The sequence below is a fragment of the Lissotriton helveticus genome, chromosome 5_1 (genome assembly GCF_964261635.1).
Source record: "Lissotriton helveticus chromosome 5_1, aLisHel1.1, whole genome shotgun sequence".
NCBI classification, from domain to species: domain Eukaryota; kingdom Metazoa; phylum Chordata; class Amphibia; order Caudata; family Salamandridae; genus Lissotriton; species Lissotriton helveticus.
The window spans coordinates 1,341,425,989-1,341,450,445 of record NC_136065.1 but is presented as its reverse complement, the minus strand read 5'-3'; the positions used below and the strand labels follow the sequence as shown (position 1 = coordinate 1,341,450,445).

Genomic DNA, 24,457 nt, shown 5'->3' with positions numbered 1-24,457 from the left:
AAATGATTAGCACAAGAGCAGCAGCCGGAGCCCGGCCGGAGACGAGGGAGGCGGGGATCTGCTGTGGGAGGGGAGAGGGAGGCAGGGAGAGCGGAGGCCGTGTAAGAAGTTGTTGCCTGAGAGCGCAAGAACACATTGGCCTGTCTGGTGTTAACCTCTTAAACCCCCCCCCCCTCCTATTCTGGCGAGTCCAATGCTTTTCATAGACCAAGAGAGCCTGGCTTCGTCTAGTTCACACACGCGAGCATCCTCCTGCGCTTCTAAAATTCCTTCTGGAAAATGAAAAGGAATGGAAGCAGAGCTACGTCATGAGCAATGTAGGGAGGGGCGAGAGAAACAGACAGAGACAGGAAGACAGTGAGGGAACGAGTGCATGTGTTTGTGAGAAAGAGAGACAAAGATGGGACAGAGAGAAGGGGAGGGGGAGAGAGAGTGTGTGCGAAAACGAGAGAGAGAGGGTAGGAAGAGGGACGTTAGTGCTTAGATTGTAAAAAATGATTAGCACAAGAGCAGCAGCCGGAGCCCGGCCGGAGACGAGGGAGGCGGGGATCTGCTGTGGGAGGGGAGAGGGAGGCAGGGAGAGCGGAGGCCGTGTAAGAAGTTGTTGCCTGAGAGCGCAAGAACACATTGGCCTGTCTGGTGTTAACCTCTTAAACCCCCCCCCCCCTCCTATTCTGGCGAGTCCAATGCTTTTCATAGACCAAGAGAGCCTGGCTTCGTCTAGTTCACACACGCGAGCATCCTCCTGCGCTTCTAAAATTCCTTCTGGAAAATGAAAAGGAATGGAAGCAGAGCTACGTCATGAGCAATGTAGGGAGGGGCGAGAGAAAGAGACAGGAAGACAGTGAGGGAACGAGTGCATGTGTTTGTGAGAAAGAGAGAGACAGAGATGGGACAGAGAGAAGGGGAGGGGGAGAGAGAGTGTGTGCGAAAACGAGAGAGAGAGGGTAGGAAGAGGGACGTTAGTGCTTAGATTGTAAACAAGTCAGGTCCCGGGCCGGCCAGCCAATCACAGCGCGGCCCGGGGAATGACGTCACGGGGGTGTCCCGGGCCGGCAGCCAATGACAGCGCGGCCCTGGACAAAGGGGCGGGGCTTAAAAAAAGCCCGAGAAACGCCCCCGAATCGCGTTTTCTCGAGAAAGCGTGATTGACAGCCTCTGTCTCCCAATGGCTAGCCTCCATTTATGGAGCTAGCCAATGAGAGACTGAGGCGGAACCAAAGCCCCTATGTAGAATCATGAGATTTCGCCGTGGGCGGGGCAACTGCTACGCAGTTGCCAACGCCCAGGGCGAAACCTAAAAAGAATAATGGAAGGATGGAATGCTGAACAATGTCAAACACTCGACCCCAGTCAGAGATCCCGGTCTAAATCCATTGTTTTGTTGCTCACCAGGCATCTAGAGTTTGGACCCAGCCATATGCAAATCAGTCTTGACCCTGCTCCCCCACAGGAACAGTCTAGCGTGAACTGCCAAACCTGATCCTCCCTGGATGGGAAACAAGCATCCTAGGACTGGTTTCTGGGTATCACCCCTCAAAAGCCAGGATATCTTGAATCCAGTGGCATAGGAGAATGAGACCCACGTCTGGATATACACTTCCAACCTGTATTTATTATCCGCTTCGACGCCACGGTGCGGGTGATTCTGACGCATGTGCAGATCAGACCGCCCCCGGCCGTCGTACACTCATGCCCACCGTGACATCAGAAGGCCAGGGGCCGTCCGACGCATGGAAATGTTTCGACAGTTTGATAGTTTGCTTTTTAGTTTTCATATTCATATACTTTATTTTGAATAGTTTTAAAATACATGTAATCCCTTTTTAAAATCTAGTCTAGCCGGTAACCTGTAATAAAGAAATGATGTAACTGCTTAATGGTAATAACTCATTACATTTGAGTTGTTACATCATAATGCTTGGTGCCAGGAGCCCAGGTGAAAGGCAGGTCAAGAAAAGGCAGGTCATGAAGCATCAGTGTAACTGCAGTTTAATCAATGAAAACAAGAACTGCTTTTTCCTTCTTTTATCGGTTTTTCTGAAGCGAATAGTGATTAGCAGAAAGGAGAAATTTATGGAAACATTTTGAATTTTGAGTGGTATAGGTCATTACAGGAATTAATCCCTCTACATGTTTCTACAAACATTTTAATTCTGTTATTAAACTAATACTAATCTTTTAGAACAAATTAAGAAATGCTTTTTAGTATAACATTGCATTGCAGATTCTGTTTTTATTCTTCATGTCAGCAACCACAAGATTTAAGCAGTTTGTGGGAATGGTGATGGTGTGATCATATTTCATAAAACAACCCTTGATGTATGTTAAAAGGATATTGGAAGTCATATTGGGGGTCCCATGACATTATAAGGGAACTCTGCCTTCGGCCTTGTTTTTGTATATGGTCACAGAACTCCTAGGCGACTTACAATATGTTTGAAATATACCACAATGGGCACTTTATCAACCTGAGGGGGTGGTGGGTGTTTTTTTAGGGAGTTGGGGGAGAGGAGAGGGGGAGGAGAGGCGGGGCAGAGAGTGGCATTCACATGAGGAATCCTGGTGGGATGACCACTCTGAGGGGCTGTTCTGTGATATTCACATAAGGCTAGACATGGAGAGGGGAGATGGAATGGCGGGAGGATGTATATGTTCCCTACCCGATGAGTGGCTCGATGCTGGGAGGGGAAGAAGGGCTTTATGACAGTGAGCAGGGGGATACCTGCACTGGACTTTAATTGCACCACTTGCTCATCTATTCTGCCCTCTGGGCTGTTTTTCCTATGATGTCACCTTGAAAACCCAATAAAAATCTGTTTACAAAAAAGGGGTACTTTATCACATATATAGCAGCGTAAAGAAACTGTGTGGGAATTAGGAATTAAATCCCATGGATTTTTCCTCATGTTACATCACCTTGCCATAGTCTTGGAAATCAAAATAAAAGCACTATTCTCAAAATGTTTGGGGGGAGCGCAACACTTCATCTGCTAGGGAACTTGTGTTTTTTCTATTAAAGCTGCAGTTAAGGAGCATCCTGGCTTTTGAAGAAACAAACTGTCTTTGCAGGCAGCTTCGAGATGTTTGCCCTCAGCATTCATGTATGTGACTGATCCTGTAGCACTCCTTATGACGGTAAGTTCAAAGGGAATCAAAGTAACATATCACGCTGCCTTTGTGAGCAATATTTACTTTCTGGTCGTTCATGATTGATGCAGTTATTTTAATAGCTGCTATATTAGTTATACATATCATATGTATTAGACTGGCTTAAAATTAAGCCTGATATAAACAATGCTTCATAATTGTTTTGTTTGCCCTCTTGACAAAAAGAAAAAAGTGAACCCACATATGCCTGTGAAGAACAAGTTACTTACCTTCGGTAACGCTTTTTCTGGTAGATACAGTATCTGCCTGTGGATTCCTCACCTTGTGAATATCCCCCTTGCGTCAGCAACATTCGGAAATTCTTTTGTAGCTTTGCGTCGACGTCATAGAGGCACGGCATCGCACGCGACTCCGCTGACATCACCGACACTACAATAGGCCCACGCCGGCGTGATGACATCAGTTCCGCCCTTTTTTCCGTGCCATCGAGGCAAACGGACGGACCAATGACAATAGACATATACACAGTATACGCAGTACAAATATCAAGGAAACACACACAGTGTGAAGCAAAAGCAATAAAACATTTGAAATAAGCAACTCCTTGACAATAAAATAAATACATTACAGTAACTCTGGTATAGAAGAATGGACAACTGGGAGGCGGGTGGGTCAGTGAGAAATCCACAGCAGATACTGTATCTACCAGAAAAAGCGTTACCGAAGGTAAGTAACTTGTTCTTCTGATAGATACATCTGCCAGTGGATTCCTCACCTTGTGAATAGAGTCCCACAGCAGTCCCCACTCCCGGAGGAGGGTGTCCACTCTCCTAAACCAGAAAATCCTGGAGGACAGAGTGCGCAAAGTGGCCGTCCCTCCTCACCTCAGTGTCCAGGCAATAATGCTTTGCGAAAGTGTGGAGGGAGGCCCATGTAGCCGCTCTACAAATGTCCTCAACAGGCACACCTCTAGAAAGAGCAGATGTTGCAGACTTAGCTCTAGTAGAGTGGGCTCTAATACCCTCTGGAGGATCCTTACCAGCCAAAGAGTAGCAGATCTTTATACAGAGGATGATCCATCTCGAAAGAGTCCTTTTATGCACCGCTCTTCCTTTCTTGCAGCCAGCAAACCCAACGAAGAAGTGGTCATCCATTCGATAGTCTTTAGTTCTATCAATACAAAAACTCACCGCCCTCTTGGAGTCCAGACGGTGCAGCCTCTCCTCCTCCTTGGAAGGGTGAGGGGGAGGATAAAAGGTAGGAAGGGTAATAGATTGACCTAAGTGAAAGGGAGACACCACCTTAGGGAGAAAAGCAGTCCTGGTCCTAAGAACCATTCGATCAGCATGAATGGTCAAGAACGGGGGCTTGGAACTAAGAGCTTGAAGCTCACTTACCCTCCTTGCCAAGGTGATCGCAACTAGGAAGACTGTCTTAAAAGACAAAAGCCTCATGGGACACTTGTGTAAGGGTTCGAAGGGAGAACCCATCAAGTAGGTTAATACAAGATTTAAATCCCACTGAGGAACAACAAAAGGAGTAGGAGGGAACTTATTAGTGAGTCCCTTCAGAAACCTCAAAACTACAGGAGACTTGAAAAGAGACGGCTGGTCCGGCAAACAGAGAAATGCCGACAATGCCGAAAGATACCCCTTCACCGTAGCAACAGCAAAACCTTGCTGTGCCAAAGAAAGAGCAAACTGTAGTATATCAGATAAATTGGCTTTCAAAGGGTCAACAGATCTCTCCCCACACCAAGAGACAAATTTAGCCCATCTGTAAGAATTAATGGACTTAGTGGAGTCACGCCTAGCTGATAATATGACATCCACCACATCGTGTGGGAGAGAGAAAGAGTTCAGCTGCCCCGTTCAATCTCCAGGCAAAGGAACAAGATGGCCGCCTAGTAGGAGCTCTAGTCCGGAGCTCCTAGTCCTTGGGATCACCTCTTGGAAATATCCCGGATAGCACCCATCCCCGCCGAGCAAAACAAGTAACTGGATGCAGAACAAGTAACATGTTTAACGACAAGTAACTGGATTTTAAAGGCCCTGCAACACTCACCGGAACAGCAGCAGCGGAGCCCTGGTCGGTGGGGAGAGCTTGCTGTGGATGCGGCTGCTGCTCAGGCGCTGGACATAGGAGGAGCTGGAGTCCGGGACCATCGGAACAGCAGCGGAGCCCTGGTCGGTGGGGAGAGCCTGCTGTGGCTACGGCTGCGACTCGGGCGCTGCACATTTGAGGAGCTGGAATCCGGGATCGCCTGGAGAGGTCGGGAGGCTGAGGGACGCGAATAGGAGGAGGGCTCCCGGAAGAGCACCGGACCTGTGGGGGCGCCACTGGGGTCTCGCACCGCTGGCCTCGCCTGGAGCGCAACGTGAACGTGAGTGCTATGCTACCCACGGGAGGGACACCAACCATCTGTGCCCCCGCCCGTCACCACCGGAGCTGAGGAGGGCTCCCGTGTCTGCACCGGACCTGTGGTGGTTCCTCTGGTGAGTCTGGGGTGGCGGGTCGCGCCTAGAACACCTAGAACAGCGCACACATCCATCGGGCACCGGCTGCGGCAGTGAGAGCGGATCTCTGGTCTGGGCTCTCCGGGGACCCGACAGCCAGAGGAGACTGTCGCCGCCCCCCCCCCCCCTGCAGACATCGAGAGGGTCGGCTCCGCTGGGCATGACCGGAGCTCACCCCCGGGGGTCTCCCTCTCCTAGCATCACCGGTTGCAGGCTCGAGCCGGGCGAAAGGACGGGCACCTGGAGCATCAAGGCTTGCCACGGACGGACAGGACGGCTGGATCAGACTTCTCAGCCAGGGGAGACATCGGCCATTCTCCGCGCCACCCCTGCTACCGCCAGGAGTCGACGGGCACGGAGTTGCAGCCTGTGCAGGGGTGCTATGCAATGAGTGGACGCTTGAACCACTAAAAGGTGTGTACACATTAGTACTTTACTATACTGATCATTCATGCCCTCTCTCTGCCCGGACTGATCAAGTTTTAGTTTTCTCCTAACAAGGGCATTTTCGGCGACGTGGCAGAGTCTCTTTTGTTAAAAATGGCGGGGGCTATAAACTTCAGTAATAAATCGCACCACTGCCCAGATGACCATGAAGACGCATACCAACTCGGTCAGGGGTCACCTAAACTGTGATAAGGTTCTCTCCTCCTCACCAAGCAGCAACATGGAAGCAGCAACATAGAAGTTGGACCAACTCGCCCATTAATAGAAAGGGAAACTGAACTAGCTAAATCTAGCAACAACAGACAAAGGACTTATACTCCTGCCTCCCTATTCTCTATTTTGGCGGCCATCTTAGACTAGTCCGCCACTTCGGTGGCCCTCTCAGACCAGTCACCCTCATTAACTAGCTTTCCCTTATTTCTCGTCCCTATTCTCTATGCTTTTCGTTTTATAACCTCGTGCACTTTTATTGCAGTATTATACTTCATATTATATTTAAGATTTGTCTATTGCACCTATATTGGTTCCAACATATCCTTTGTATTTTATGCCTATTTGTATGCTGTATTTTTTGGAAGCTGCACCCACCTCACTTTTATCTCTATTATGCACTGATTGCTACCTCATAAATTTTGCTCATTCTTGTAAGCCGCACCCATTCACTTTCTATTCCTGAATTACACCAATGCTACCTCTTTCAGTCTGTTTATTCATTTTTGACCATTCACTAGTGTTACTTTGGGTCCTTTTAACTGATTGCTACCTCATATTCGTGGATTGCACTGACCTCTACCTCTTATACTTTTGGCCACTCACTAGTGTCATTCCTTGGCCTTGTAACTAGCGGCTGACAGTCTTTATTGTAGTCCTATCTCCTACACCCAACATCACAGCCATTCTAATATGGAGCTCAACGGCAAGCACACTTTTAGAATTAACTACCCCTCCACTCTCACCAAAAAAGCCACTAAACGTTTTAAACATAACTTCTTGAGGTCGCACCCTGAAACACCCTTTGCCGACACCTACTTCTCATCTGACAATGGAGCCCTGAATACTGATATCATCTTCCACACCTCACGCAGAGCCCAATGGAGAAAAACGTTCCAATCCCTACTCGCCGTCTCCTCCACCAGGAAAACAACTCATGGCCTAACCCTCTCTATCTCACCTTCCCACCTCTTCCCTGGCAGGACTACCATTACCATCTACAATAACGGGATTGTCCTAATTCAATCCACGGACAAGAACTTGGAACTACTAGACAACCTGTTCCCCAAGTTCAAAGAGCACCTTTCCAAGCTGCGGACCCCCACCCAGAACTCCACCAGCACTATCACCCCTGACGTCGCAGCCCCCACCTACAACACCTCTACCCCCAGTACCCCAGTAAATGGCCCACCCGCTGTTAACGCCCCACACTCCCCAAGGACAGTCACAAATATCTCCACCTCATATACTAGCCTCCCCTCCAACATGACCCCTCTTACTCCCACTCACACCCCCTTCATCCCTCTCCCCCCTGACATAACAACCCCCACCCACAACACGCCACCATCTGAACACGCCACCGCTCGGAGTCTATCCACCCCCCTCCCTTCCCCCCCACGGCAGACCCCTCTCCCTCCCCAGCTCCCTCCCCACTCCCACCCTAGAGTCTCTCACACCTGACACAACAACTCTCACCCACAACACGCCACCATCTGAACACACCACCATTCGGAGTTTATCCCCCCCCCCTCCCATCCCCCCCACGGCAGACACCTCTCCCTCCCCAGCTCCCTCCCCACCCCCATCCACGACATTCTCACCCTTCCAACAAAAGATACAGAACACACCGCCTCCCTTACCTTAGCATCCCCCTCTCTCCCACCTCCTATTCTCAGCCCTCACTACCCTCCCGTCTCCCCCACTGTCTTCAGCCTTCACTTACTCTTCTACTCTCCGGCACCGTCTCCCACTGACTTCACTACCTATGCCTCCCACCCACCGCCTGCTTCACCTACTTCACCCACACCCCTCGCCCACAAACACGCCCACACTTTGCATGCCATACCACTCATTAGCACCGCAGAACCTTCCAACAACGCTAATATATCCCCCCCCCTTGATACCCTGCCCGCTTTCCAGCGCACTACTCAATCATTCACCAATGGCTCTCACCACCAACCCCATCCCCATTGCACCTCCCGACCTGACTTTATCCACCCTCCAACAAGTCAAAGAGGATATTCTACAAATCAAAAAAGATATCCACGCAATCAAAGACCTTCTCTCCTCACAGCCCAGCCTACCTCCCACCATCCCTCTACCCTACAAACGACGCACCCTCCCTACATACCCTCGCCTCCGACGACACCCGCGCTGGCCGACTATCCCCGTTCGCAACAACTCCCACCGCCCCCGTCGTGTCCTCAACCCATTGTCGAACCGCGACCTATGCTCTCTCCTACGCTCTTATGGCACAGGTCCGGTAAAACACATATCCAGCACACACATCCCCATACCCACAATTCTTACAAACCCTCTGAGGCTCCCAACACTCAACAACAGAGGTTCCGTCCCTAACAACCTCAGAAAAGTTCCCCTCACACCAGAAAGCTCGACCACCCTTCTCTCTCCCAAACTCAAATGCATCCTACTCAACTGCAGATCAGCCCAGAGACACTCCTCCGACATCGCTGATCTCGTCTCAGCTAGGGATCTGGACCTAGCCTTTCTAACGGAAACGTGGCTTACTGAAAGTCTACCCCGATTATGGACATACTAGTCCCCCCCCAATTATCACATCATTAGGCTGGACAGGTCTCCTGGCAAGACGGGCGGGGGAATTGCTTGCATCTTTAGGAGCAAACTCTCCGTTACTAAAGGCACCGCCCCCTCCCTTTCCTCCTGTGAACTCCTCTGCCTCGACATCACCAGCGAAGGCAAACAAGTTTGTGCTTTACATCTCATCTATCACCCGCCTGGTGACAATCTCATATTCACCCAACAACTCATGGACATGATCACTTCCAATGCCGGTCGGCAGACCACCCAAGTCTACCTGGGTGACTTCAATCTCCGCTGGAACGATCAGAAAGACACAGTGGTGAATAGTCTCAAAACTCTCCTTAATGCGCTTGACCTCACCCAAATATGCGATAGACCAACACACGACAAAGGATCGATACTCGATCTCATCATTGCCAAAGAGAACTCTACACAACTGGAGGCGATTCTACCATGCGATTGGTCAGATCACCACATTATCACCTTCTTTATCAATGAAATAGTTAAACCTAACCCGGCCCAACCAATCAAATCCAAAACTTGGAAAAGAGACATGAAGAATCTTAACCCCTCTACCCTGCCTCCCCACATCGGCAATCTCCTCCATCCCCCTTCAGGTGCCTCGGATGTTCAATCACTGATCGACCACTACCTTGACTCTATGAATACAATAGTCAATGAAGTCGCCCCCCTGCAACTGAAGAGAGTCTCCACCAAAACTTCTAACCCCTGGTTCGATGATAGACTCAATGACTACAGGCGTACTATGTGATTGGCAGAGCGCACCTGGAGATCTGACCCTTCAGCACTGCACCTCAGAAGGCTTAAGAACAAGAGAAATGCCTACTTCAGGAAAATAAAACGCAAAAAGTCGGACTTCTTTAGCAGCCAGTTGGACCAAGCAAAAAACAGGCCAAGAAAGCTGTTTGAACTAATCAAGACCCAAACAAAGACACAACCCTTACAATCAAACAGCACAACAAGCGACACCCCACACTGTGAAGCCTTCTCTGCTTTCTTTAAGCTAAAGACTGACAACATAAGAAATGACCTCATCATGGATGTAGCCGATTCCCCAACCACACCAGAATGGCTAACACTCAACCTAAAAATAAGGCAACTTGGATGCACTTCGATACCTATTCGGAAGAAGCAATACACAAACTGCTCTGCACCTTAAAGCCTTCTAATCACCTCACAGACCCTCTACCTGCTAGTGCTGTAAAAGACTTCATCCCCTTGCTCCTCCCTCTCTGGACCAAAATCGTCAACAGCTCTCTGCAACAAGGCCTCATTCCAGACTCCCTCAAGGTGGGGCAAGTCACGCCTATACTCAAGAAACCTACAGCTGATCCGTCTGACCTAAACAATTATCGGCCCATCACCAATATCCCCACCCTGGCCAAACTGCTGGAGAAATGTGTCCAACTCCAACTAACAAAACACATTGACCAATTTGACCTCCTCAACCCTCATCAATCAGGCTTCCGAGCGAAACATAGTACGGAAACAGCTATGACACACATAATTGATGACGCCCTCCAAATTCTTGACCGCAATGAGTCCTGCCTCCTCATCCTTCTTGACCTCTCGTCAGCATTTGACACGGTCAAACATGAGAACTTGCTGGAGCTGCTAAGCACTAGAATGGGTCTATCGGGAACTGTTCTCAAATGGTTTTCGTCCTTCCTTCACAACCGGTCTCAGAAGTTCAAGATCGACAATGTGCTATCTACACCTGTGCCTGCAGATCTAGGGGTTCCACAAGGATCCTCCCTCTCCCCCACATTGTTCAACCTCGTCATGGAACCGCTCGCCACCCTGCTCCAAGCTTCCAATGTCCAATTCCATATGTATGCCGACGACACACAACTTTACCTAAAACTACAATCCCCGGAAGATATCAAACATCTGAATTCCACGCTTATTAACACTCAATCTTGGCTGGCCGATAATCACCTCAAATTAAATGCTCTGAAAACTGAGTTCCTACTCATCTCACCCCCGGCGAAAATTTCCATCACCCAAACCTGGCTCAATAACTTAACAGCACTCAATGTCCAACCTACAATCGTGGACTCTGCGAAATCCCTAGGTGTCACTCTCGACGCCAAGCTCAACATGCAGCAGCACGTTAGCAAAGCCACAAAAGCAGCTAATTTCCAAATCAACACACTGAGGAAAATTAAACCCTTCCTCCCCGCCGAAGACTTCCAAACTGCTGTACAAGCTTTAGTCATCCCCCGAATAGACTACGGAATTGTGGCCCTCAGCGGACTCCCGCTATCCACAACAGCATTTATTTATTTGCATGTTTGTATGGCGCTGGGAATCGACTCCCGAAGGAGTATCTCCGCGCCTTAGGCAGCATCTGAAGACAGCCAACTAGTCCTGATTTATTGAGTGAACCCTAGGCAGCTAGAAATTAAAGAGGAAAGTTTTAAGTTTTTTTCTGAAAGGGAAATGTTCCCTACATATTCTGATTTCCTTTGGGAGTTGGTTCCATAACTTGGGGCCAGCTACTGATAAGGCCCTGCCTCCTTTTCTTGCCTTCAAGGCCCTGGGAACACATAACAGTTCCTGATCTCCTGATCTCAAAGATCTAGATGGAACATAAGGGATGAATTTTTCAGTAAGGTAACCAGGACCTTTCCCGATGAGGCATTTGTGGATGACACAACAGATTTTAAACATCACCCTCTGCTTCACTGTAAGCCAATGGAGTTTGGTCAGCAGCGGTTTTGAGGGAGTACGAGGCGGGGCATTTAGAACCAATCGCGCAGCAGTGTTCTGCACAACCTGTAGTCTGGCAAATATCCCCTCATTGGCAGCTAGCATCAACCCATTGCAGTAATCCAGCCTGCTTAACACCAGTGACTGGACCAACGTTCTCCTGGTGGTATCCGGTAACAGAGGGAATACTCTCCTGAGCATCCCAATAACATGAAAACATGAGCCTACCACTTGATTTGCTTGTTGTGTTAGGGCAAGCTCATGATCCAGTTTCACTCCAAGGTCTTTTACCACCATTTTGGGCTCAGGGACGGGGCCAAGATCTTCAGGCCACCAATCCGGAGTCCACAGGCGTTTAGCCTCTCCGAAGAGCATAACCTCGGTTTTGGAGACGTTACACTGAAGGAAGTTGGCTGCCATCCAGCGTGCCACCTCCTTCATCCCCCGGGCGAAGGAGTCACGCACCTCAGGAGTCATAGTTTTAAAAGGGAAGAGGAGTTGGGTATCATCCGCGTATGATACTGGAATGAACCCGTGGGATCTCATGATGTTAGCTAGGGGTGCCACATAGATGTTAAATAATGTAGGGCTCAAACAAGAGCCCTGTGGCACCCCCTTCGAGATCGCCACCACCTCAGATTGGAATGGTCCCAAGATGACTCTCTGGGTGCGTTTGGTGAAAAAGCTCCTTAGCCAGGCCAGGGCCTTGCCTTCCAGACCGATGTCAATTAGTCTGGAGGTCATGATGTCATGTGACACAGTGTCAAACGCCGCTGACAAATCTAAAAGTACCAGGACAACGGAATACCCCTTGTCCTGTAGCATCTGTAGACTGTCAGCGACGGACAGCAAGGCGGTCTCAGTACTGTGCCTGGGCCTAAAGCCCGACTGAGAGGGATCGAGTCCACCCGTATGTTCAATGAATTTTGACAAATGCTGATTCACGTATCTCTCAGCGAGCTTCCCCATAAAAGGGAGAAGAGAGATGGGTCTCAGGTTTGTCAAATCGGACCAGGGGATAGAATTGTTTTTTCGCAAGGGTCTCACAAGCGCCTGTTTCCAATTTAAAGGGACTTCTCCTGTACACAGGGACAGATTGACTACATGTCGCATTCCAGCCCCCAAATCATCCAACAAAAGTGGCATAATACGTGCCGGGATGATATCTGTGGGGCACCCACTTTTTGTTCGAGTGACAAGAACAGTCAGCTCATCCATAGAGATGGGAGGGAAGACGGCAAGCTTCTTAGCCTCATTACCTGTAGTTATAGTGTAAGGCTGGACTTGATAGTCAGTTGTTACTGGATTATTAGGGATGGAATTAGATGTTAGTATCTTAGTGTAAATGGCTTCAATTTTCCTAACAAAAAACTGTGAAATGTTATCACAGAGTTCTTGGGATTCGATCCCCTCAGTATCACAGGCAGTGGGCTTAGTGAATGTCTGTAAAATTTGATACAGAGTTTTTACGTTGGTACCGGCCTCTGTTAATTGAACTGCTATGTGTTGTTTCCTAGCAGCTCGGATTGCTTTGTGGTAGTTTTTAAACGACCTCCTAAAGCTTTCCTTATCCTCTGTCTGATGTGTGACTCTCCATTTCTTCTCCTGCTTTCGCATAGTCGTTTTTAATTGTCTGAGCTCCCCCGTGAACCAGACTTCCTGTTTAGGGGCAGGTCGGGGTTTATAAGTTCTGGGCGGAACCACCTGGTTAATAGTTGTTAGCGCGGCTTCGTTAAATGCACTTAATACTGAGGTGACATTAGTAGCATCCTTAAGAGCCTCCCTGAACGCTGCCGCGAGACTCATTACTGGATCAAGAAAGCATTCGCATATATCCCCAGACTTAAAGTCTCTAAAATGGCTGCCTTTTGAAGCCAGAATACAGCTAAAAATTGCAATTATGACACACGCGGCCGTACACCACAATGCACCCAACTACCTCGCTCAAAAGTTGTCTATATCAGGAGGTTCGAGATCCAATAGAAGTACAAAAAATCTACTCCTGAAACCTCGTAGATTCCGGAAAGAGAAAACATACAAGCGCTCCTTTTCAGGAATGGCACCCAGGATCTGGAATGCGCTCCCCCCTGAAACCAGGCTTATCTCCTCCACTGCACTCTTCAAGAAAGAGGTGAAAACCATCCTTCTGGCCAAGATCTCCTGAACCTCATAGGTGCTGGATCAGAGACTCTGCATGGCTTTGTACCACTGTCCACATTGTCCTTTGGCACTATACTTCTACTTGATGGGGACACTACTACGCTACTCTCGTCTACCGACCAATATAGGATACACGCTGGTTTACTGATCCACTCTCCCGTTGCCCTCACTCAGTGTTCTCTATATACTATAACACTGGTATAAGCCATCCACACACCCAAGGTGTACCTGAACACCCTTGTATTGGGATCAACGACTTGTGCTGTCCTATATTACTTGTTTACCTGATTGTATATTGACATGTTTTATGTATGCTATTATTATTATCATGTTAATGACTATTACACTGCTCCCATTATCCCTGTTCACTCCTACTGCCCCTACCTTGTCTATGTGAAGCGCTCTGATATCTGCAAGTGGAGAAGTGTGGCTCACTGGTTAGAGGAGGCAGACCTGGAAGCAGAGGTCAGCCCGGGACCAGGGTTCAATTCCCGGCTCGGCGGGGTCTTGAGTCCTAAAATGTCCATGGACTCGACAATTCTCGCTCCGGTGCCTACTCGATTCACGGGTTCACACTCTGCGACTCTGGGCAATAGCTTGCTTAATCTCCACAACGGCCCCTCGTGGCGGGATGCCTGGCTTTCACCTTGCTGATACCCTGCTGGGGTTATCTCACAGGGGAATACCAGGACGGGTTCCCTAAGCAAGCGCTTAGAAACCGCTCGGTGATTTGCGCTATATAAATTCCTGTACATTTACATTTACATCTGTAAGGATCTTGTTCGCGCTATATAAAACTTTGAATAAATAAATAAATAAATAAATGAAGGTGTAATGTCTGGAGGTGGGGGTGTAGAACCTGCCCCTCCATCTGAGAGAGGAGATCTGCCCTGAACGGGAGACGGAGCGGCGGGCGAGAGGAGAGGTGGAGAAGGTCTGTGTACCACACCCTTCTTGGCCAATCCGGGGCGATCAAAATAACTAGGGCCCGGTCTCGGCGAATCTTCCTCAGAACCCGAGGAATCAAGGGTATAGGAGGAAACTCGTAAAGGAGTTGTGAGTCCCAACTCAACTGAAACGCGTCCCCCAAGGCTCCCTGCATCGGAAACTGGAGGCTGCAGAATGACGGGCAGTGAGCATTCTCGCGAGTGGCGAACTGGTCCATCAGAGGAGTCCCCCACGTCCGAAAGACGTGACGAACCACCTCCGGGTGAAGCCTCCACTCATGGTCGGCCGAGAACTGCCGACAGACTGTCTGCTCGCACGTTCAGAACTCCTGCCAGATGATTTGCCATCAGACAAATCTGGTGGTCCTGAACCCAGGACCAGAGGCGCAGAGCCTCTCTGCAGAGACACTGCGACCCTACTCCTCCCTGCTTGTTGACATACCACATCGCGGTGGTGTTGTCCATCAGGACTTGCACCGACAGACCGCGAAGGGAAGGGAGGAAGGTCTTGAGTGCCAGACGTATCACCTGCAATTCCAGAAGGTTGATGTGAAGCAACCTTTCTTCTGGAGACCAAAGACCCTTGATCTCCGGATCCCCCAGATGAGCACCCCACCCTAGAGTGGAGGCATCCGTTATCACTGTGGCAACCGATGGAGGCAGATGGAAGGGCTTTCCTTGAGACAGATTGCTCTCCACGCTCCACCAAGACAGATCCGCTGCAGTTTCTCTGGAGATCCTCACTGACTCCCTGAGATCTCCGTTGTGCTGATACCACTGCCTGCGGAGGCACCACTGGAGTGCCCTCATGTGCCAGCGTGCATGGTTGACCAACAGAACGCATGAAGCCTTCAGACAGAGCAGGCGAAGGACCTTCAGGACCGGAACAACCGCTCCACTGTAGAATAAAGGAATCATTTCCTGTATGTCGCGAATCCTTTGAGGTGGAGGGAATGCACAACATACAGTTGTGTCCAGTACAGCACCTATGAACAGGTTGCGCTGGGAGGGCACCAGGTGAGACTTGGGTACATTTATCGAAAAACCCAACCGGTACAACAACTGAGTTGTCTCCTGCAGATGCTGGAGCACCTTCTCTGACGACTCTGCCTTGATCAGCCAGTCGTCCAAATAGGGGAAAACTGGAATCCCCGACCTTCTGAGATGTGCTGCCACCACCGCCATCACCTTGGTGAAGACTCGAGGCGCAGTAGTAATTCCAAAAGGAAGGACCGCAAACTGATAGTGTTGCGAACCCACCGTAAAACGGAGATACTTCCTGTGCGACTTCAGGATTGGGATGTGGAAATACGCATCCTGCAAGTCGAGCGACACCATCCAGTCTTCTTCCAGCAGCGCTTGAAGAACCTGTGCAAGGGTGAGCATCTTGAATTTCTCTTGTTTCAGATAGAGATTCAAGATCCTGAGATCCAGGATCGGACGAAGCCTGCCATCCTTTTTGGGTATCAGAAAATACCGGGAGTAGCATCCCTGACCCCTTTCCTGCTCTGGGACCACCTCTATCGCACCCCTTCTTAACAGTGTCTGCACCTCCTCCTGTAGAAGTAACAGATGTTCCTCCGTGCAAAATCCTTGGCAAGGAGGGTAATTGGGAGGGAATTCCCGAAAGGGAAGGGCATACCCATTTTCTACGAGATTGAGAACCCAAAGATCTGATGTAACCGATTCCCAATCCCGTAGAAAGTATGTAAGCCGACCCCCCACCGGACCCACATGATCCTGAATGGCGAATCTAGGGCTGCTTTTCTGAGGCTGGGGGGTTAGAGGAGGTAGAGGAGGAAGAGGCTTGACGACCTCGAGGCCTAGCTCTTTGCTTTCCCCTATAAGATCTGTTCAAGGGGTTCTGCTGCTGCTGTTGCTGATGCTGCTGACCTTGCCGATAGTTGCGAAAGGAAGAGCGTCCAAAACCTCTGAACTTCCTAGCTGAAGAACCTCTGATTTGAAGCCCTAAAGATTTAGCAGTTGCTCTACTGTCTTTAAACCTTTCCAAGGCCGTATCAGCCTTCTTGCCAAATAGGCCAGATCCATCAAACGGCAGATCCAGCAAAGCCGTCTGAACATCTGCCGAAAAGTCTGAAGATTTCAGCCAAGCCGACCTCCTAGTGGCAACCGCAGTGCCCATGATTTGTGCCACCGAGTCTGCAGTGTCCAGACCACTCTGTATCACTTAGCATGCCGCAGCCTGTGCATCTGATAGAACCTCCTCAAAATCTCTCCTGCTGTCATCAGGAATCTTAGGAGTTAAAGTATGCATAGAGTCCATAAGAGCATGCACATACCTCCCCATAAGGCAAGTGGCATTAGTTGACTTCAACGCCATACTTGCAGAGGAGAAGGTCTTTTTAGCCACCTGATCTTGCTTCTTAGCCTCTTTGTCACCAGGGACCTGAGGAAAGGCACTCACATTCTTTTTGGAACAGGCTGCCTGTATGACTAGACTCTCAGGAGACGGATGAGACGTCAGAAAAGCAGGGTCCTCAGGTGCAACCCTGTATCTTCTCGCCACACTCTTGGATACTGCAGGAGCTGACAGGGGTTTTTTCCACACCTCCATAATAGGTTCCGTTAAGGCTTCATTAAACGGAAGCAATGGTTCCACCACAGAGCTAGGTGAATGCAAAACTTCAGTAAGAAGATTAGACAAACTCCACTGTTGGTAAAGTCAATTGCAGAAGTTCTGCTGCCTTCCTCATCACCACATGATAAGGCTGGACGTCCTTTGAAGGCGTATCAGAGCCGGATGGTAACTCCCACTCAGGAGAAAAATCCAGTCTACCAGCATCAGCCAGATCCTCAAAACAATCATCCTCTAGTTCACCTTCCTCCATATCAGGACGAGACTCCAAATATCTTTGCTCCTCCAAAAGGCGTTGAGCTTCCCTTCTGGACCTCTCCTTTACACGCTTCGCAGCCGGATCCACCAACGGCTCCGACGGAGCCGGGATCGACGTCGGTATCGAATCCGAAGGCCCAGTGGGATGCTCTCGAGGTCGATCTGGAGCGGGCGACGCCGGAACCGGCGTCGATGACCTCGGCGGAGCCGGGTATTGCCATGGCGGCGTCGGAGCCGGCATAAAAGGCATGAATGGAGCAGGAGGATAGGAGTGAGGGACTCCTAAATTGAAGGCCAGAGGACCCATGGGACCCGGAGGTGCGCCAGAGGGGTACCACGCCCTTGAAAAGATGCCATACATAGCGTTTAAAAACGCTGATGGGTCCTGGCCTGGGGCTGGGAAGGGTGGCTGAAACCCCTCAGGCTGGTCTTGTGGAGGGTTCGGATTCGGCTCTTCGACAGGCGCAGAATCCACATACACCTGAACCTCCTCCTCATCTCGGGCCGGGGACAGCGCCGGAGACGGATTCGAAGCCGGAGTCGGCGACTGTACCTGCGACTACCAAGTGCCTCACCTTCATGATCCGAGACATCCAGCGTGACCACCTTGGAACGTACCTTCTTCGGTGACCTCGACTCCTTACCGGAATGACGTCGGGACTCGTGCCTCTTCTTCTTATGTCTCCTTCTCGACTTCGAAGCATGGCCTGAAGTGGACTTCGAAGACAAATCCTCTCGAGATCTGGATCTTGACTTCGATCTCAACCTCGACCTCGCCCGTCGAGAGCGAGACCTCGAAGATTTTCCCTTGCCAGCCTTCAGCTTCGCTACCAGGAGTTTGGTCTCTCTTTCTCTCAGGGCCTTCGGGTTCATCTTCCGACAAGATGAACATCCATCCACATCGTGGTCAGAGCTCAAACACCAAATGCAGTCCTCGTGCGGGTCAGTAATGGACATCATTTTCCCGCACTCCCTGCAGGGCTTGAAGCCGGTCTTCTTTGTCGACATCGTGCAGAAACAAGATACAAAGAAGCAGAAAATGAATAAGAAGGTAACAAAGTCACCAGTTGGCTACTGAGTGTCCCGAAACCGTTAGCGTCGACGACGCGGAAAAAAGGGAACTGATGTCATCACGCCGGCGTGGGCCTATTGTAGTGTCGGTGACGTCAGCGGAGTCGCGTGCGATGCCATGCATCTATGACGTCGTCCACGTCGGCGCGAAGCTAAAAGAATTTCTGAATGTTGCTGACGCAAGGGGGATATTCACAAAGTGAGAAATCCACTGGCAGATGTATCTATCAGAAAGGCAGTACTGTTGTCTGTTATGTTCTGAATGCAAACTCTCGCTGTGTAAGTTTAGAAGAGATTCATAGGGCACCACTTTCCCGGCTCAAGCTGGTAAATTAGTATAGCTGTGCTTGCCTGAGGGCCAAGATAAGTCAACCAGGTTTGTTCAGCAAAGTGGGTACAATTCAAGCCAACAATGGTTCATCCAAGCGAGCACAGGGGAAACCCATATTTTCATACTGACTTTAGTTGGAACGCTTTCATTAACTGTGTTAGACAGATTGGTAGAGTCCACAAAATGTTATTAGTCTACACTCCTCACCAGGTGTATGCTGAACAGGGCCCCCCTTTAATGGCGTGAAGGAAATCTGAGCAATCATTACGACAGAGGTGGCACCCATAATCAGCACAGACTGTCCCCACATCGAAAGGTACCTGGAATGCATGGACTGAGGAGCGTGAGCAAAAACACTGCACCTTGGACAGCTCACATGTCACTCCACCTGATTGATTGTCTTAATGGGACACCTAAATTAGTTTTTTGGTCTCGCCTGGCGTTAGCAGCGCACATGGATTCCATGTGAACGCGTACTGGTGGACAAAATGTGCACACGTATGGACAAGAGATGTGCACGCGCATGGCGGCGTGCTTTCGCTTTCCCTCCCTCCCCCTGTCATCCACACGCTGTGCACTTGTGGTGCAGCCCCTGGCTGCGTGCGCTAAGGTAAGGTTGACTTTTGTCACTCGCAACTTGTGCAGGGCAGGTGAGATGGGCAGTTTGAGGCTGTGCAGCCTCGGTGATTTGTCGGCACCTTCTGCTACTGAGGCTTGTGCCGGCGCCTGTCTGCTCCCCGGCACAGCAGTGCCCCAAGTGCTGCAGTTGTGGTGGTTGTTCGGCTGGAGGTGTACTCACTCTAGTGCAAACAGTGCTGCAGGGAGGCATGCTCACGCCTAGCAGTTGTCAGCACGGTTTTGCTCTCTCTGCTTGTGGTTTGCCTGAGCCCCCTCTCTCTTGGGTGCTCCAAAGTCTTCATGGTCCCGAGCCTTGGCACTTAGTGTCTGCAGCCACAGAACAAAAGGTAGGTTGTTAAACTCTCTGCTCCGGTGGGAGGGACAACTTCTTTTTGGAGGGCTGTCTTCCAAGTGCACAACTGGGGTTGACCTAAAAGGCAAGAGAGGGGACCGAGCATTAAAATGCAATAGGTCTTGCCTTTGATTAAGTTAAAGCCATTTTCTTTGCTAATGGTATTGTATAGCAAAGCAAACAACTTTACCTCAATAAAAGGCGAGACCTATTTCATTTTCAATGCTTGTTAAATGCTTTAGACAGGGTTAAGTGGGGGAGTGAAGCCAAGCTGAGTGCTTGAGGGTTGTCATCAACGTCAAACTAAAATGTTGGTGCATCTGCTTTGGACTGTCAGGCAAAATCGCAGGGTTATATTGGTTCACTGACCACTGGTACAAGAAAAGGTTTTAGACATTGTGCTCAATTGATTTCATGTATACGCATGGCTAGAAATCCCTTTTAATGCTTTATATGTAAATAAAACCTTAGCTTTCACACTAGGGTGTTTCAATCATTTGAGAGAGGACTACATTAGAGTGTGGTGTCGCTCATGTGAGTAAAGAACTGGAAGATGAGTGGCTGTAGCATAAACACTCGGGTTAGTGTGTGTGTCACACACAACTACAAGGAGACACAGGGCTGGGTGGGAAGGGATGGAACTATAAGCAGGATGGCAGTAGTTTTTTTTATTAAAAAAATAACTTTAGTGTACAAGCTACAATTTTTTATTCAAGTAACATAATTATTTTAGATAGGAAAAGTCTAAAGGTACATAGTTGAAATCAAGAAACAATCAGAAGTTGTTATATTAACTAGACTCCTTCATTAGATATTCAGACATTATGCCTTATGGGGTGCCTTAGCTGAAACCACGAGGTGGGCTTTGATCTACAATATCAGAACACTACTAGCCTCTTGATTTTTGGACATCTTACATTCATATACAAATTTTTATCTACATGTAGCATCTATTTATTTTTTTCTCCATTGTCCAAATGTATCTTGGTACGGTTCAATTGTTAGACAACAGTGATTCAAAGTCCTCTTTTCAATATGTGCAGAAAACACAAATGCCTTGGTCTTGAACGATCACACCATTTACTTCAGAGTTCTCTGTGAATATGCAAGGTGGTGTCTGCTCAGAAAATGAATGCTGAGTACCAGATTATGTTTTAATGGAAATATTAGGATCACGAAGACAAGCAGTGATTATTTGTCAGCTCTAAACAAGGAAATGCATCAAACAGGTTAATTAAAAATGTCCCCTTAAGACAAACACAGAAACAAGTACTCCAAAATTAAGGTATGGCTTTTCGATAGATATAAAGCATCACACAAATGTCCCTAGTTCTGCTTATATTACCCTGATTCACACCACAGAACTTACAAGTAACATTGTCAATATAACGACATCCTCAGACACATAAAGAGGATAGCATATACTATTTAACTTACCTATCAGAAAAAGAACCAAGTCCAAAGTCAAACGTCTCATCAGTAATGAATGTGATATCTAGAACAAAGTAAAGGGGAATTAATAAGCGGCTATCTGAATGAGACCTGCAAAGTTAACTCAATTGTGTAAAATCTGTCAGTGCAAATATGATCTACGATACCAGAAAACGCCTGTTTTACGGTGCTGTGTGTTCTAGTTATAAGCAGCTAGATACTCTAGGTTTAACTGATGTGTAACCTTGTAGATTCTGCTTTTTTACTATGCATTAAAAGCACTTAAAAAGGAGGCATGTAGCTTATCACAAGAATTGCATTTGTGTGGACTTATAATAAAGGACACTAAGTTGAGTTTGTCCCGCTGGAGTCCAATGTGTGACCGACACATTGCCTAGTTCTCGATAGCAGGAAAATCAATCTGATTGGCTCATCAATTCTGAATTGGAATGGGGTCTCATCACATCCCAGTCTTTTTCACATTACTTTAAACAAGTAACATAGGCCTGTATAAACACACTGCACAGGCTAATGCCATACATACCACACAGCATTTCTAATGCTGAAACAAATCAGCTCAGGCTGAGAGAAATGATTGCAGATAATAGAATGGTTGCAGCATGAAACAATGTTATAAACCCTCTGGATTAAAAAAAACATACCAAGGTTGTGCTAAACTGCTCGTTGTTTTTCTTCCATAATGGACCTCTTTGAAAGAACGTTCCCTATCATCTTGAGAACAGAGTTGTCTTAAGTTCCTTACCTTGATCCATCAGGTCCATCTTCCCAAGCGCCAAGCTCCACGTCTGCTCAGGCGTACCTAGGACAGGAAACACACAAGAAAAGCGTAAAGTATAATTTTCCAACCACAAAAAAATCATAAACACACACTACTAAGGAACTACCTCAAGTTCCTACAAAATAAACAACACTGAAGTTTCAGAAGAAAAAGGCAGCCTGTACACTAGAAAAAGAAAATTGATTGCACATATCAAATTAACTGTGTGATGGTTTTTCTCAACTGATGTAAGGCAAGACAATGGAAAGGATGCACTGGGCACCATCATATTGGGTCCCATTTTTATGTGCGTTCAAGACAAGAGTTCTGCTAAAACTAACTTATGCAACGGAGTAACAAGAGCCAGTGAGCTGTTGCAGTCTCATGTCATTTTAGTGCAAGTCCTATTACTTATTTAATTTGGGATGCCATTGTGTACCTTTGAGATCTGGGTAAGGTGCATTTCTGAGAGGGTTCAATGATTCCTGAAGATCTGGTGCTATCTCCCTGACCCAACGTTAGTCTTTCAGTCTCTGATTAAGTGTTGCCAAGTTTGTCTGTGTCCTCTAGGAGGCATGTCAATGAATGTATTTCACAGTTCCAGTGTCAGTAAGTGTGCCTCACTGTCTGCAAGACAGTGTTTCTACTCCATGCCTGAACCACGATCTACATGTTCCAGTATAGCCATTTCTGCAGCAGCTTCCGTTCTGAAGACCACACTCCCGCTGTCAATGCCTCACTGCCACGTGTCCCGGCCCGGTCAATTTCTTTCTCCTTGGCCTTTTTTCGGTGTACTCTGTAAGGCATGTAGTGCAACCCTAATTCCATGATTGACAAACCCAGATCCACTGCCAATCTTTCTCAGTCTTTGATCTAGTCACAAAAGAGACCAATGGATTTGTTTGGTGTCAAGTGTTGCAGATGGTGTTGCTGCTGATAATGAGGACTGCATTTCTGGCTCTGAATCCTGGCCGGTTTTAAATGGATCCATAACTTACTGCCCATCAATGATAATGACTTAGAGCTTTGTAGGAATATCCCAGTCTTGGGTTTTATAGATAATAGGAAGTCTAAGGTATACTGGATGAGACCAGGCAGGCTCTTACCCTTAGTAAAAATTCTACCCAAGGAGAAATACACTTCAGGATGCGACTACGCAGGTAGAAAAAGCAGCTTTTCACTACTGAGTTAACTTATATAAGAGAGCCATGTCACAGCTCCTGTAAATGCCCAGGTGGTTGACAATCCTTGCTGGGAGGGACCTACGACTGCTGGTCTTTAGATAGTTAGTTATAAGGTTTTGACATCGTTTCAGTTTCTGTTTTATCAGGGCTTAGCTTTAGTATCAAATGCTGTAAGGTTGTGGTTTAGGCTCGTCAATTAGCCCCCAATTGTGGAGTTTATTTTAGTGCATTCGGGTTGTCCTCAATATAGTTTAAGAAGATGAGGTGGATGATAAGCAGCGAAGAAAAAAGGGAAACAATGGATCCTTGTCATGCTCCACATGCTGTATGTAGAGTAAGGGGCACACTTTTTTCTCTCAAATAATTTCAATGACCCAAAAAATCGATACATTATTACGGATGAAAAAATGTCCAAGAAAGATTTATGTCATTAACGTGATACGACTATTTTCCACAGGGGTCCCAGGTCATCCCAGCCATTTGTAGGTGTGACAATGGTGTGGTTTGGTTTTAACAGTGCATAGGATGGTGGAAAGAGCAGAGAACCACTGTGATTGCAAATTAGATTATACATTCGCAACATGAGAACATATGCAATAAATTAACGACATAAAATGCCACAGCGGAATGCTGTTAAACCATTCATCTTTAACCGGGACCTATAACTTTGGAGGGGTGTAATGCTGAGAGTCTACTGGAGCAAGACTTAGAATTTCAAATTAGGCTTGGCAACTAAATCACAGATTGATAATGCAGCCAGAACCAGGGTAATAGAGTGGGATGTGATGAAGGTAGTTGTATGTGACTAAGCAAAGGTAAGAATGACCTCTACTTGCAGGGGATTGGAAAAAAATAATTAAAAAAATAGTAAACGAGAGAGGACTAGAATAAAAGTAATATAATAGGCACAGTGCAGATGCCACATCACTGATACCACAGATGCTAGAGCAGGGGTCTCCAAAGCTTTCTGTAATAAGAGTCCTTATCTTCAATGAAACTCACCAAGATCTATTATTAGTGTTCTAATAGTGACCACATCGTACAAGATTACATTAGTTGCCCAAATGTATGCCGGAATACTACCAGCAATCGCCTCAGTGAATCAGGCATGGCTGCCAGCAGTAATGTAAATACATTGTCAATATGTTATGT

General features: G+C 48.0%; 1 protein-coding gene across 1 annotated transcript in view; it reads right to left on the bottom strand.

Annotated features, from left to right (window-relative positions):
* PSRC1 (proline and serine rich coiled-coil 1) overlaps positions 1-24,457 on the bottom strand; it is a 437,095-nt gene that overhangs the window by 310,528 nt on the left and 102,110 nt on the right. The window contains exons 2-3 of the mRNA XM_078644212.1: positions 22,107-22,163; positions 21,350-21,407 (exon numbers count right to left, since the gene is read on the bottom strand). Coding sequence (XP_078500338.1) covers positions 21,350-21,407; positions 22,107-22,163 — 115 coding nt within the window. The remainder of the gene's footprint in view (positions 1-21,349; positions 21,408-22,106; positions 22,164-24,457) is intronic.